This window comes from Hypanus sabinus, chromosome 2 (genome assembly GCF_030144855.1).
Source record: "Hypanus sabinus isolate sHypSab1 chromosome 2, sHypSab1.hap1, whole genome shotgun sequence".
Lineage (NCBI taxonomy): Eukaryota > Metazoa > Chordata > Chondrichthyes > Myliobatiformes > Dasyatidae > Hypanus > Hypanus sabinus.
This window is the reverse complement of record NC_082707.1, coordinates 16705507-16720319: the sequence shown is the minus strand read 5'-3', so window position 1 is coordinate 16720319 and position 14813 is coordinate 16705507. Positions and strand designations below refer to the sequence as shown.

The window sequence follows — 14813 nt, the reverse complement described above, 5'->3', positions numbered from 1 at the left end:
AAAGTGGGAGACCTCCAAAATCAAAATAGTGAGATACAAAGCTTGCATGTGCCTGTCAGAGTAAAAGCTAAAGATAACAAAGGTATGGAACCTGAGTTTTCAAAAGATATTGATGCCTGGTTAAGAGAAAAAAGTTGCATAACAGGTATAGGCAAGTAGGAACAAATGAGGTGCTTATGGAGTGCAAGTACTGCGAGAGAACGCTTAAGAAAGAAATCAGGAAGGTTTAAAAGAGGGCATGAAGTTGCTCAAGCAAACAAGGAGAAGGAGAATCCTAAGGGATTCTTTAGTTATGAGCAAAAGGATTGCAAAGGACAAAACTGGTCCTCTGGAAGACCAGGCTGGTAATCCGTGTGTGGAGCAAACACCGATATTCTTTGCATCTGTATTTACTCAGAAGACAGATACGGTCTATGAAGTAAGCAAAGTGGCATCAACTTCATGGACAATGCACAGATTACAGAGCAGGAGGTGTTTGCCATCCTGAAGCAAATTAGGGTGGATAAATCCCCAGGGCCCGACAAGGTGTTCCTTGGACCCTACGGGAGGCAAGTGCAGAAATTGTCGGGGCCTTTGAAGAGATATTCAAACCATTCTTAGTGATAGGAGAGGTACCAGAGGATTGCTGGGTAGCCAATATTGTTCTGCTGTTTAAAAAAAGGTCTAAGCTGCAACCTGGAAATTATAGGCTGGTGACTTTGACATCAGTTGTGGAAAAGCTACTGGAAGGTATTCTAAGGGATGGAATATACAAGCATTTGGATAGACATGGACTGAATAAGGATAGCCGGCATGGCTTTGTGCGCGGTAGATCATGTCTAAACAGTCTTATAGAGTTTCCTGAGGATGTTGCCAAGAAAGTGGATGAAGGCAAGGCAACAGATGTTGTCTACTAAGCTTAGATGGTACTACAGAGGTCATGGGTTAAGAGTCAAAGGTGAAAGTTTTAAGGCAAACATGATGGAAAACTTTAAGCAAAATCAGAATAGGTATATGATGGTAGGGGCATGGAGGGTTGTGGTTGGTCCCAGTGAGGTTGATGGTAGTAGGCAGTTTATATTATTTTGGCATGGCCTGTTTCTGTGCTGCAGTTTTCTATAACTGAATTTTACCTGCCTTTGCTTCAAGCAGAGTCCATCCATGAGCAGGAAGCCATTCAGGGTCTTGATCCTGTTTTTTTTAAAACACTTATCTATAGCAAGCTTGACCCAGACCTGAATTTGATTTACCCCTCTTGGCTTCATTTTCGCTAACTGCCCAGGCTACATGTGAAGCTAATCAACAAGTAACTTTGGAACTTCCAATGATTCCTGTTATTAGACCACAAGATGTAGGAGTAGAGTTAGGCCACACAGCCCATTGAGTCTGCTCCACCATTCCATCGTGTCTGATTTATTATCCCTCTCAACCCAATCTCCTGCCTTCTCCCTGCAATATCTGTCACTCTTACTAATTAAGAAATTATCAATGACTTGGCCTCTACAGCCACTTGTGGCAATGAATTCTAGATTCATCACCCTCTGGTTAAAGAAATTTCTCCTCATCTCTATTCTAAAGAGACATCCTTTTATCCTGAGACTGTGCCCTCTGGTCATAGACTCCTCTGCTTATAAGAAACATCCTTGCCGCATCCACTCTATCTAGAGCAGGGGTAGGCAAACTTTTTGACTTGTGGGCCACAAAGGGTTCGAAAATTTGACAGGGGGGCCGGACCAGGAGCAGATGGACGGAGTGTTTTGGTAATGCACCTCATAAGAGAAAATAAAATATCATGGGATATGTAGAAAACATGTGCTTTAATTTCAATTGAAAATGAACAAATGCATTACAACAAAATATCTGTCTTTGAAGTCCCTGGTATTTAGCTATTTATTGAAATGACTTTTAAAACACTGAAAATTAAATGAATAAAATACAGCTTTTTTTAATAGTAACAGTTATTTTAAGGCACTGAAAATTCTGTTATCCTTCAAGATATTATCATCATCACTCTCCTCCTGACTGTCTTTATTTCAAAAACGGTAGGATATGCAGGTCTACTTGTCCTGCTCCTTCTTATTCAATTGTCCCCTGTGCCAAAACTCAAAAATGACCAGCACAATGACAGAACAGTGGCAGCGCACCAGTATGCGGAGCGCGTTATTTGATCTGAAGCGCATTTTTTATTTTGAGAACGCACGTGCACCTGCGCAGTACTCATGTCCATCACTTAACAGAAATGACATGTAACATGTAAGGCTTATTGAAAAAAATATTTTCAAATGCATTTTTTACATAACACAACGAAGAAACTTATTTTTAATTTCAGTGGGAACAGTGTTGTTGGATTCTCAGGATGGATCTGAGGTGTTGGTCAGTTAACTTGGATCTGTGGCTGGCTTTGTTGATGTTCATGACGCTGAACGCCTGTTCACACAAATAGGTCGAGCCGAACAAAGAGTAAAGCGCAAATATGGAGTAATACGCTGCACCTCAACAAAGGTCAATGTATATAGAGTGCGTCATCTATTGGGAAAACGCCAGAATTGCGGGGAAAAAAACGTTAACAAGGTTTATTAATATAATTTCATCAAGTTCTGCGGGCCGGATTAAAAAGCTTAATGGGCCGCATATGGCCCGTGGGCCGTAATTTGCCCATGCCTGATCTAGACCTTTCAATATTCGATAGGTTTCAATGAGATCTCTCACCATCTTTCTAAACTCCAGGAAGTACAGACCAGAAACAACAACATTCCTCATACATTAACCCTTTCATTTCCTCAACCATTCTCATGAAACTCTTTTCAGACCCCCTCTAATGCCAGCACATCCTTTCTTAGGATTGTTATCACTGGATTTTTGAAACATAATCTCACTACTGTTGCTGATCTACTCTGGCCTCAACTCCACTTCTGTGCCAATTCCTCATCACCCTCACAGTCCTCAACATTTTCAAGTATTTATATCTCTGTAACAGATCTAATGATCCTTAGGGGGCTGAGAATTACAGAGATTCACTACCTTCTTAACAGAAGTTTCTATGTCCATCAGTTTTAAATGACTAGCACCTTATTTTGTAGCTATGTTCTCTTATTTCTGACTCTCCCTCTAGTGAAAACATCCCAACTTCTACTGTCAACCCTTGTTAGGATATTATGTATATCTCTGAATTGGGTCACTAAACTTTAAGGAACACACACATAAATCTAGCCTCTCTAGCCTTTCAACTTTACTCAAGACTTCCTGCAAAGGATGGCACAGTTGTGTAGCGATTTGTGTAACGCTTCACAGCACCAATGAATGGGGTAAAGTTCACGCTGATCTCTGCAAGTTTATGCATTCTAACTCCTAACCCTTAAAGTAGCAGTTAGTATTACACTTTGCAGTGCCAGCAACACGTATTCATCTGCCGCCATTGTCTGTAAGAAGTTTATACGTTCTCCCTATGAACCACATGAGTTTCCCCCGGGTGCTCTGGTTTCCTCCCACATTCCAAAGACGTACCAGTTAGTAGGTGAATTGATCGTTGTAAATTGTCCTGTGGTTGGGCTGGACTTAAGTAGGTGAGTTGCTGGGCAGTGCAGCTCATTGGGCCAGTTCACATTGTCCCTCTAAATTAAATAAAGAATCCTGTAAAAACGTGCATGCTCTCCACATGACCATGTGGGCTTTCTGCAAGCACTCCAGCTTTCCTTCCACGTTCCCACAGACATACAGGTTAGGGTTAGTAGGTTGTGGGCATGCTATGCTGGTGCCAGGAGCATGGTGACACTCGTGGGCTGCCCCCTGCGTGCCCTTGTACCGTGCTGGCTGTAGACACAAACGATGCCTATCACTCTCAATGGTTAACTGGTCATTGCAAATGGTCCTGTGACTAGCCTGGGGTTAAATTGGTGGGTTGCCGGGTGGTGTGGCTCGTTGGACCTGCTCTGCACTGTCTCTCTAAATAAAATAAAAAATAAACATTACCAATGGGATGACAAATGGATCCTTGAAGCTCAGACTGGCTGCAATGGTGAGCACGGGATCCAAGCAGCATAACAACGCCCCAAACAGAATCATCTTTCCAATGTGGGGCTCCACTGGCAGCCGGGCTAAATGGACGCCAAGTGGCGTGAGCTCTTCGTTCCTATCCAAGGCGTTCTGAAAGAAAAGGAGAGAAAAAATTGAAAATTTTTCAATAAGCCCCATACAATACTGGACAAGAGAAGAGATGGAGCAAGCTATCTGCCCATCAGGGTCAGAATCACCAAAAGAATAGGCCCCTAAAGGTCTTCCCCCACCCCTCTCTGCAGTCGGTAGGAGGTCAGTAATGGAGCATACAAGCCAGAAGCATCAAGGATGAACTTTATTTGCCATTAGGAATTTACTGTGGTGTGCTGGTGCAACACACAACAAAACACAACACCCAACAGTTATAAAGAGTAATGAATTAGAGAAAAAGAAATAATTTTAAACAAAGTTAGAGATTAAAGGACAAACATAGAATGTTTTTAAATACATAAATGAATACAAGCATATATTTACAATATTATAAAAACAAGGTGCTTTAAAGTGTTTGCAGTGCAGTGATCGAGAGGGGAGGGGGGAGAAACTAGAATGGTTGATCAGACTATCTGCTGGGAGGGAAACTTTTAAAATGATGCGAAGTTTGTCTTTCTCCAGATCTACTGTGGAGAACAGTCTAACTGGCTGCATCACCATCTGGTATTGGGGGGGGGGGTGGGTGCGGGGTAGGGGCTACTGCATAGGATTCAAATAAGCTGCAGAGCTGTAAACTTAGTCAGCTCCATCAAGGGCACTAGCCACCAGAGTATTAAGGACATCGTCAAGGAGAGATGTCTCAAACAGGCGGCATGCATCACTAAGGACCCGATCACCCACTCAACGATTCAAGATCAGCTTCTTCCTCTCTGCCAAACATTTCTGAATGTAGAGCATTCTAAAAGGACATTGAACCTCGTGAACACCACCTCACTACTTTTGTTATTCTTTATTTTAGCATTACTTATTTAACTACACAGTTTATTTTCTCTATTATGTATTGCATTGTACTGCTGCTACATAACAACAAATTTCATGACGTATGCTGGTGATATTAAACCTGATTCTGATTTAATGGTCCTTTAGTGCTTTCCAGAAGCAAACTGTTGGGAAAAGGCAGCTTGCAGGGTAGGTAGCAAGTACAGACCCAGAGTCATCGAACATTCCTGGAATCATCCTTGTGAACCTCCTTGTACCCTCTACAATGCCAGCACATCTCTTCTAAAACTGTACACAAAACTCAAGATGGGGCCTCACCAGTGCCTTATAAGCATCACATTCCTTATCTTGTATTCTAGAACTCTTGAAATGAATGCTAACATTGCATTTGCCTTCCTCACCACCAACACAACCTGTAAGTTAACCTTTAGGTACTCCAGGTGCAGCCGCACCAGTATCCTATGTAGTTGCAGCATAACGTCCCTGCTCTTAAATTCAATCCCTTTAGCAATGAAGGCCAACGTTCCATTTGCCTTGATAGCCGGCCGCACCTGCAAACCAACTTTTTGTGATTCCTGCACAAGCACTCCCAAGTCCCTCTGCACAGCATGCTGCAACCTTTTAACATTTAAATGATAATCTGATCTTCCATTTTCCTTCCAAAGTGGATGACCTCACATTTACCAACATTGTTCTCCATCTGCCAGACCCTTGTCCACTCACTTAAACCTACCCATATCTCTCTGTTTCCTCTGCACAATTCTGGCACTTGGGTGTGGCTAGCAAAGCCCCATTCATTAACCATTTTACTGGAGCATAGCACTGTACCTAATGAAATCTGAAATATGAAGAGAAAATTCTAAAAACACTCAGCATTAGAGGCCACAGTCACATATAGTATAAGAGGTAATTTTTCTAGTTGATGCTGAAAGGTGAGGGTGGGACACTCTAGACTGCTCAAATGCACTCTCTAATGCAATTGTATATTCTGTTAATATCCCTGGACCTGGATCACTAGAGTTTTCAAAAGGGGTAATATAATTTATAATAAAATTACAATTCTGCAGGCAATCAAGAGGAGGAGATACCCTTACGTTGTCCATGCATGGTGTGTTTTCAGTTAATTTTTCCTCTGTTTTTACCGTGGAGCAGGGTATAAAGATTTTGGGCCATTCGATAGTTAAGACTATCTTATGGTCTTTGGGATGGACCACATTCCAGGAAAGGTGTACTGGATGCCTTAAAACATATAACAGCAGATAAACCTCCAGGGCCTGTTCAGGTAGACCCAATTAGTGTGGGAAGTTAGAGAAGAAATTGGCTGAAATATACACTCAGTGGACATTTCATTTGGTACATCTGCTTGATAATGTAAATATCTAATCAGTCAATCATATGGCAGTACCTCAATGTATAAAAACATGGTCAAGAAGTTCTTACTCTCAATAATTTCTCCTTTGGCTCCTCCCACTTCCTCCAAACCAAGGGTGTAGCCATGGGCACCTGAATGGGTCCCAGTTATGCCTGCCTTTTTGTTGGCTTTGTGGAACAGTTTATGTTCCAAGTCTATACCGGTATCCGTCCCCCTCTTTTCCTTCGCTACATCGACGACTGCATTGGCGCTGCCTCCTGCACGCATGCTGAGCTCGTCGACCTCATTAACTTTGCCTCCAACGTTCACCCTGCCCTCAAATTTACCTGGTCCATTTCCAACACCTCCCTCCCCTTTCTTGATCTTTCTGCCTCCATCTCTGGAGACGGCCTATCTACTGATATCTACTATAAGCCTACAGACTCTCACAGCTACCTGGACTATTCCTCTTCCCACCCTGTCTCTTGCAAAAAGGCAATCCCCTTCCCACAATTCCTCCGTCTCCGCCGCATCTGCTCTCAGGATGAGGCTTTTCATTCCAGGACGAAGGAGATGTCTTCCTTTTTTAAACAAAGGAGCTTCCCTTCGTCCACCATCAACTCTGCTCTCAAACACATCTCTCCCATTTCCCGCACATCTGCCCTCACCCCATCCACTTGCCACCCCACTCTGGATAGGGTTCCCACTACTTTCAAATCTCTTACTATCTTTCCTTTCAATTAGTCCTGACGAAGGGTCTCGGCCCGAAACGTCGACAGTCCTAGAGCTGCTGCCTGGCCTGCTGTGTTCCACCTGCATTTTGTGTGTGTTGTTGTTTGAATTTCCAGCATCTGCAGATTTCCTCATGACAGGAGGTTCAGCTGACTTCAGACTAAACATCAGAATGGGGAAAAAATGTAATCTAAGCGACTTTGACTGTGGAATGATTGCCGGTGCCAGATGGGATGGCTGGAGTATCTCAGAAACTATCTCCTGGGATTTTCACGCACAACATTTTCTAGAGTTTACAGAGAATGGTGTGAAAAACCAAAAAAAGGTACATCTAGTGAGCAGCAGTTCTGTGGGCAAAATGCCTTGTTAATGAAAGCAGTCAAGCTGACAGGAAAGTGACAGTAACCCAAATAACCATGTGTTACAACAGTGGTGTGCAGAAGAGCATCTCTGAATGTACAACATGTTGAACCTTGAAGTGAATGGGCTACAGCTGTAGATGACCATAAAGATACACTCAGCAGCCACATTATAAGGGATACAATTCACCTAACAAAGTTGTCACTGAGGTTATCTAGAGAATAGGTATTTATTAGGAACAGAGGGAGGCTAATGTTATGCTTTCACTTAAAAAAGATCTGCAAAGAAGAAAACAATTACTTACCAGCTCTTTGAGGTGGGTCACAGCAAGGTGAACTGCTTCCTTTGATGGAGGCTGCATCGCCTTCTCCAGGAACTGGGCAATTTGACCAAGATGCAAAATCTACAATATTAAAAACAGCAATTAAAGAACCATAAATGAAAATCAATGTACCATGGAATACCACAGCACAGCCCTTCAGCCCTCCATGTTGTGCTGACCCATATAATCTTTAAAAAAAAGTATTAAACCCACACTACCCCATAACCCTCCATTTTTCTTTCATCCATGTGCCTGTCCAAGAGGCTCTTAAATACCCCTAATGTTTTAGCCTCCACCACCATCCCTGGCAAGTCATTCCAGGCATTCACAATCCTGTGTAAAAAACTTACCCCTGATGTCTCCCCTAAACTTCCCTCCCTGAATTTTGTACATATGCCCTCTGGTGTTTGCTATTGGTGCCCTGGGAAACAGGTACTGACTATCCACCCTATCTATGCCTCTCATTATCTTGTAGACCTCTATCAAGTCCCCTCTCATTCTTCTACGCTCCAAAGAGAAAAGTCCCAGCTCTGCTAACCTTGCTTCATATGACTTGTTCTCCAATCCAGGCAACATCCTGGTAAATCTCCTCTGTACCCTTTCCATAGCTTCCACATGCTTCTTATAATAAGGTGACCAGAATTGAACTCAATACTCTGAGTGCAGTCTCACCAGAGATTTGTAGAGTTGCAACATGACTTCTCTCTACTCTTGAACTCAATCCCCCTGTTAATGAAGCCTAGCAACCCATAGGCCTTCTTAACTACCCGATCAACCTGTGCAGCGACCTTGAGGGATGTATGGATTTGAACCCCAAGGTCCCTTTGTTCATCCACACTCTTAAGTAACTGACCATTAATCCTGTACTCAGTCTTCTGGTTTGTCCTTCCAAAATGCATCACCTCAAACTTGTCCGAATTGAACTCCATCTGCCATTTTTCTGCCCAACTCTGCAGTCTGTCTATATCCTCTTGTAACCTTCGACCACCTAAAGCTCCAAACACAACTCCTCCAATCTTCGTGTCATTCGCAAACTTACTCACCCAAATCACAAATGTAACAAGCAGAAAATGCTTTAAATACTCAGCAGGCTAGGCAGCATCTGTGGGCAGGGAGAAACAGTTCATATTTGAGGTGCAAGGTTCAGTAGCAGTTATCACAACTGTGGTAAGTCGAAATGAGCAACTTGGTTTCTCTTCTCACCTCCCCTCACCCAAGTCCTTAAGAATCCCCAATATGAAATGTTAACAGCTTCTCTTTCCACAGATGCAGCCTGACCTGCTGAGTGTTTCCAGGATTTTGTTGTTACCTCTGTTTTAATATCATCACCCTTCAATGAAGTAACACATTATTTATACAAATGCAAAAATTCCTGTCTTTCACATGGGAATGCTTCAAATATTTAAAACCAAGTAGTTACTGAAGTAGACAGAAAGAAATTGCAAATTCACATGTAAATAATTTTGTAATCATGTTTATATAGAGAGATAAACAAAGGATCATAATTGAAGTGTATAGGGTGACATTTATATTAAAGATCAGAACAATGAAAACATGATTTACTGGTTGGTTAGCAACAAGGTATTACATCCAATGATATTTCCACCAAGCCATAAGACCATTAGATATAGGAGCAGAATCAGGCCAATTGAGACAGCTCCACATTCAATCATAGCTGATCTATTTTCCCTCTCAAACCCAATTTCCTGCCTTCACCCTGTAACCTTCGATGCCCAAGAAACAATCAGCCTCCATTTTAAATACATCTGCCACAGATTCACAACCCTCTAGCAAAAAAATAAATTCTCCTTATCTCTGTTCTAAAGAGACGTCCTTATATTCTGAGGTTGTGCTGTTGGGTCCTAGAGTCTCACACCATTGGAAACATCCTCTCCGTTCCATGAAGTTCTTTCAATAGCTGGTAGGTTTCTATGAGATCCTCTATCATGCTTCTAAACTCCAGCAAGTTCAGCCCCTGAGCCATCCAAAACCTGTCATACATTCACCATTGTGTGCCATGTCGCATGACATGGGCAAGCATGATTTATCCGTTATCATAATTGTTCTTGGCAAATTTTTCCACAGAGGTGGTTTGCCATTGCCTTCTGGTGGGCAGTGTCTTTACAAGACGGGTTACTCCAGTCGTTATCAATACTCTCAAATACACTTATAAACTTCTACTGATATAATGTGGAGAGCATTCTCACAGGCTGCATCACTGTAGGATGTGGGGGGAGGGGGGGGGGGCTACTGCACAGGACCAAAAGAAGCTTCAGGAGTTCATAAATTTAGTCAGCTCCATCTTGGGTACTAGCATACAAAGTACCCAGGACATCTTCCGGGATTGGTGTCTCAGAAAGGCAGCATCCATTATTAAGGACCTCCAGCACCTAGGACATGCCCTTTCTCACTGTTACCATCAGGTAGGAGGTACAGAAGCCTGAAGGTAAACACTCAGCGGTTCAGGAACAGCTTCTTCCCCTCTGCCATCCAATTCCTAAATGGACATTAAACCCTTGGACACTACCTCACTTTTTAAAAAATAAAATATTTCTATTTTTTGCATGATTTTTAAGCTATTCAATATACGGATACTGTAATTGATTTATTTAACATTATTATTTTATTTTGTGTTTTTTTTCTTCTATATAATGTATTGCATTGAACTGCTGCTGCTAAGTCAACAAATTTCACGTCACATGCTGGTGATAATAAACTTGATTTTGATTCTTCAGAGATTGTCTGCCTGGCATCAGTGGTCGCATAACCAGGACTTGTGATCTGCATCAGCTGCTCATACAACCATCCACCACTTGCTCCCATGGCTCCACATGATCCTAATCGGGGTGGGGGGTGTGGGGGCAAGGGTACCACACATTGCCCAAGGGTGAAGTGGAAGTAAGGAGTGCCGATTGAATACAGTATTACCTCAGTCAGCAATAGACTGCTGAAGCTCAGCAGCTGTGGATGGAAATGGACAGTCAATGTTCTGGGAGCCCAGACGAATGGGCTCTCCAGTTCCCTTTACAGGTGGTACCTGGTCCAGAGTTCCTGCAGCAGATTGATTTTGGCTTTGGAAGCAGACATCCGCAGTTTCTCGTCTCTGCATTATCATGATATTGCAGTAAGGCAACTCAAACTCTGCTCAATGCAGCTGTTTTGCTGCAGTGTTCCTGTGAGGTGGGGCACATTCTCTCGAAATGCGTCTTTACTTTGTGAGAAGGCCTCCCTCTTTCCCGCAACTCATTTTATTATTCCTTAGATCGGCGAGTCTCCACGTGTCCCTTCTTCGCCTGCCCTATTCGGTTTTCTTTCCTCTTCTGTCTCTGACGGGAATTGAATGAATGACGCCCGAGGCGGCTCATGTGGAGCATAAACACAGGAAGCACCTGGCTGGCCAAAGGGTCTGGCTCTGTGCTAACACAGAAGGTCAAAGAATTTGATATTGAGACTGAACCTAGATCACGATAGCACAGTACAGGCCCATTAGCCCGCAATGCTGAGCTGACCTTTAAATCAACTCCAACATTAATCTTCTGTTTCACTTCCACATAGCCCTCCATGGGCCAACCTAAGAGTTTCTTAAATATCCCTAATGCACCTGCCTCTAACACCAGCTCTTCTAGTGCATTCTAACACTCTATGTCAAAAACCTACATCTGACACCCCCCTATACTTTCTTCCAACCACTTCAAAATTAGCCATTTCCTGGTTGTCCACTAGTGAGGCGTAATTTGGAGTATTGTGTGTAGTTTTGGTCACATACCTACAGGAAAGATATCAATAAGATGGAAAGAATACAGAAAATTTACAAGGATGTTGCCGAGACTTGAGGACCTGAGTTACGGGGAAAGTTTGAATAGGTTAGGACTTCTATTCCCTGCAGCGTAGGAGAATGAGGGGGGATTTGATAGAGGGATACAAAATTATGAGGGGTATAGATAGGGCAAGCAGGCTTTTTTTCACTGAGTTTGGGTGAGACTAGAACTAGAGGCCATGGGCTAAGGGTGAAAGTAAGATTTTAGGGGAACATGAAGAACTTCTTCACCTAGGGGATGATGAGTGTATGGAATGAGCTAGCCACAAAAGTGGTGAATACAGGCTCAATGTGAACATGTAAGAGAAGCTTGGCTAGGTACATGGATGAGAGGTGTATGGAGGACTATGGTCAAGGTGCAAGTCATTGGGACAAGACAAAATAATAGTTTGGCGCAACTACATGGACCAAATGGGCATTTTTCTGCGTTGAAGTACTCTATGACTCTATGAATGCCTCATACCATCTTGTAAACCTTTAACAATTCAGTGAGCTAGAACAATTTTCTTTTCCTGGTGCTATATTCCCACCAAAGGAAGAAGTTAGTCCTATGCCATGGCATTCACAGTAACATTTTTATTTTGCTGAAAATGAGAACTTTGGAAGATTAAACCAGTTGAACAGCAATTATTTTTAACCTTGATCTGTAAGCAAAGTTCTTCAAGTGGCGTCCTCATGATTTCAGGTAATTGATAGTCATCCAGCAGGCTCTCTCGCAATCCATTGTACAAGTGGTAACAGGATCCTGGCTGTACCCTGGAAGAAGACAGAATGATGTACTGACCAAACGGATGCACCTGCACTGCTAGCAGCAGTTTCCCCACTATATTAGGTAACTGTAAAAAGATATCTATTAAAATGTCTGCATGGCAAATAAGAAAAGTTGTTTTACATGCTGCCACCTGCAAATGCTGCACAGGCAGTGCTCAAAGTTCAAAATAAATTAATTATCAAAGTACATATACAGTCCAGTGAAAAAGTCTTAAGGCACATAAATAGAGCTAGGGTGCCAAAACCTTTTGTCAACATGGATCGTAGAGCGAGTTTGTACATCTGGAGTGAGCAAAGGATGTTTGGAATGGCGAAGAGCACCATGAGATAGGTTGGGGACAGGTGGCAGAGGACAGCCAGGCACTGATGGGGGGGGTGCGGGGTGGGGTGGAACACACACCCTCTCCACATCCACCCTCTCTAGTCCTTTCAACATTCGGTAGGTTTCAATGAGATACCCCTAAATTCTTCTAATTTCCAGTGAGTACAGGCTCAAAGCTGCCAAGTGCTCCTCATATTTTAACTCCTTCGTTCCCGGAATCATCCTCATGAACCTCGATTCTCTCCAAAGACAACACATTCTTTCTGAGATAAGAGGCCCAAAACCATTGACAATATTCCAGGTGCAGCCTGACTAGTATCTTATAAAGCTTCAACGTTCTCTCCTTGCTTTTATATTCTATTCCCCTTGAAGTAAACACCAACATTGCATTTGCCTTCTTTACCACAGACTCAAATTGTAAATTAACCTTCTGGGAGTCTTGCACGAGGACTCCTAAGTTCCTCTGCACCTCCAATGTTTGAACTTGCTCTCCATTTAGATAATAGTATGAACTAATGTTCCTATTGAGCCATCTTCAGAAGTTTTCTGATAACTCGGCCATATTTGGATGCATCAGCAAGGGAGATGAGGCGGAGTACAGGGCAATGGTGGGAAACTTTGTCACATGGTGCGAGCAGAATCATCTGCAGCTTAATGTAAAAAAGACTAAGGAACTGGTGGTGGACCTGAGGAGGGCTAAGGTGACCCGTTTCCATCCAAGGGGTCAGTGCGGACATGGTGGAGGATTAAAAATACCTGGGGATACAAATGGACAATAAACTGGACTGGTCAAAGAACACTGAGGCTGTCTACAAGAAGGGTCAGAGCCGTCTCTACTTCCTGAGGAGACTGAGGTCCTTCAACATCTGCCGGACAACGCTGAGCATGTTCTACAAGTCTGTGGTGGCCAGTGCTATCATGTTTGCTGTTGTGTGCTGGGGAAGCAGGCTGAGGGTAGCAGACACCAAGAGAATCAACAAACTCATTCGTAAGGCCAGTGATGTTGTGGGGGTGGAACTGGACTCTGTGACGGTGGTGTCTGAAAAGAGGATGCTGTCCAAGTTGCATGCCATCTTGGACAACATCTCCCATCCACTCCATAATGTACTGGTTAAGCACAGTTGTTCATTCAGCCAAAGACTCATTCCACCAAGATGCAACACTGAATGTCCTAGGAAGTCATTCCTGCCTGTGGCCATCAAACTTCACAACTCCTCCCTCAGAGTGTCAGACACACTGAGCCAAGAGGCTGGTCCTGGACTTATTTCCACTTGGCATAATTTACTTAATATTATTTAATTATTTATGGTTTAATCTTGCTATATTTCTACACTATTCTTGGTTGATGCGACTGTAACGAAACCCAATTTCCCTCAGGATCAATAAAGTATGTCTGTCTGTCTGTGTCTGTTTTACCAAGATAAATGATCATATGTTTCCCAACACCATATTCCAGCTGCCATTTTTTTGCCCATTCTTCCATTTATCTAAGTCCTGCTGCAATCACAATGTTTCCTCAGCACTACCTGGCCCTCCACCTGTCTTCATATCATTCGCAAACTTTACCACAAAGCCATCAATTCCGTTATCCAAATCAATGACAAACAATGTGAAAAGCAACAGTCCGAATACTGACCCCTAAGGAACACCACTAGACACTGGCAGCCAACCAGAAAAGGCCTGTTTCATTCACACTCGCTGCCTCCTGCCTGTCAGGCATTCCGCTATCCACAGCAGTATTTTTTCTGTAAGCCATAGGATTTTATCTTGTTAAGCAGCCTCATGTGTACCACCTTATCAAACGCCTTCTGAAAACCAATAAATGACATCCATTGCCACTCCTTTGTCCACTCTGCTTGTTACTTCCTCGAAGAACTCTAACAGGCAAGATTTCCCTTTACAGAAACCATGCTGACTTTGACTTATTTTATCATTGGTCTCCAAATACCTCGAAACGTCATCCTTAATAATAGATTCCAATACTTTCCCAAACACTGAGGTTAGGCTAAGTGGCATATAATTTCCTGTCTTTTGCCTTCTTCCCTTCTTAAAGAATGGAGTGACATTTGCAATCTGCCAGTCCTCCAGGACCATGCCAGAAGCAAGTGTTCCTTGAAAGATCATGACCAATGCATCCACTAACTCTTCAGTAACTTCTCTCAGGACTCTGGGATGT

General features: G+C 42.9%; 1 protein-coding gene across 2 annotated transcripts in view; it reads right to left on the bottom strand.

Annotated features, from left to right (window-relative positions):
- The window catches only part of dhx36 (DEAH (Asp-Glu-Ala-His) box polypeptide 36), a 130452-nt gene that overhangs the window by 18255 nt on the left and 97384 nt on the right, over positions 1 to 14813 (bottom strand). For both annotated transcript variants that reach the window (XM_059992411.1, XM_059992413.1), the window contains 3 exons: positions 12183 to 12300; positions 7710 to 7808; positions 3949 to 4122 (listed from right to left, as the gene is read on the bottom strand). In XM_059992411.1, the coding sequence (XP_059848394.1) occupies positions 3949 to 4122; positions 7710 to 7808; positions 12183 to 12300 (391 nt within the window). The remainder of the gene's footprint in view (positions 1 to 3948; positions 4123 to 7709; positions 7809 to 12182; positions 12301 to 14813) is intronic.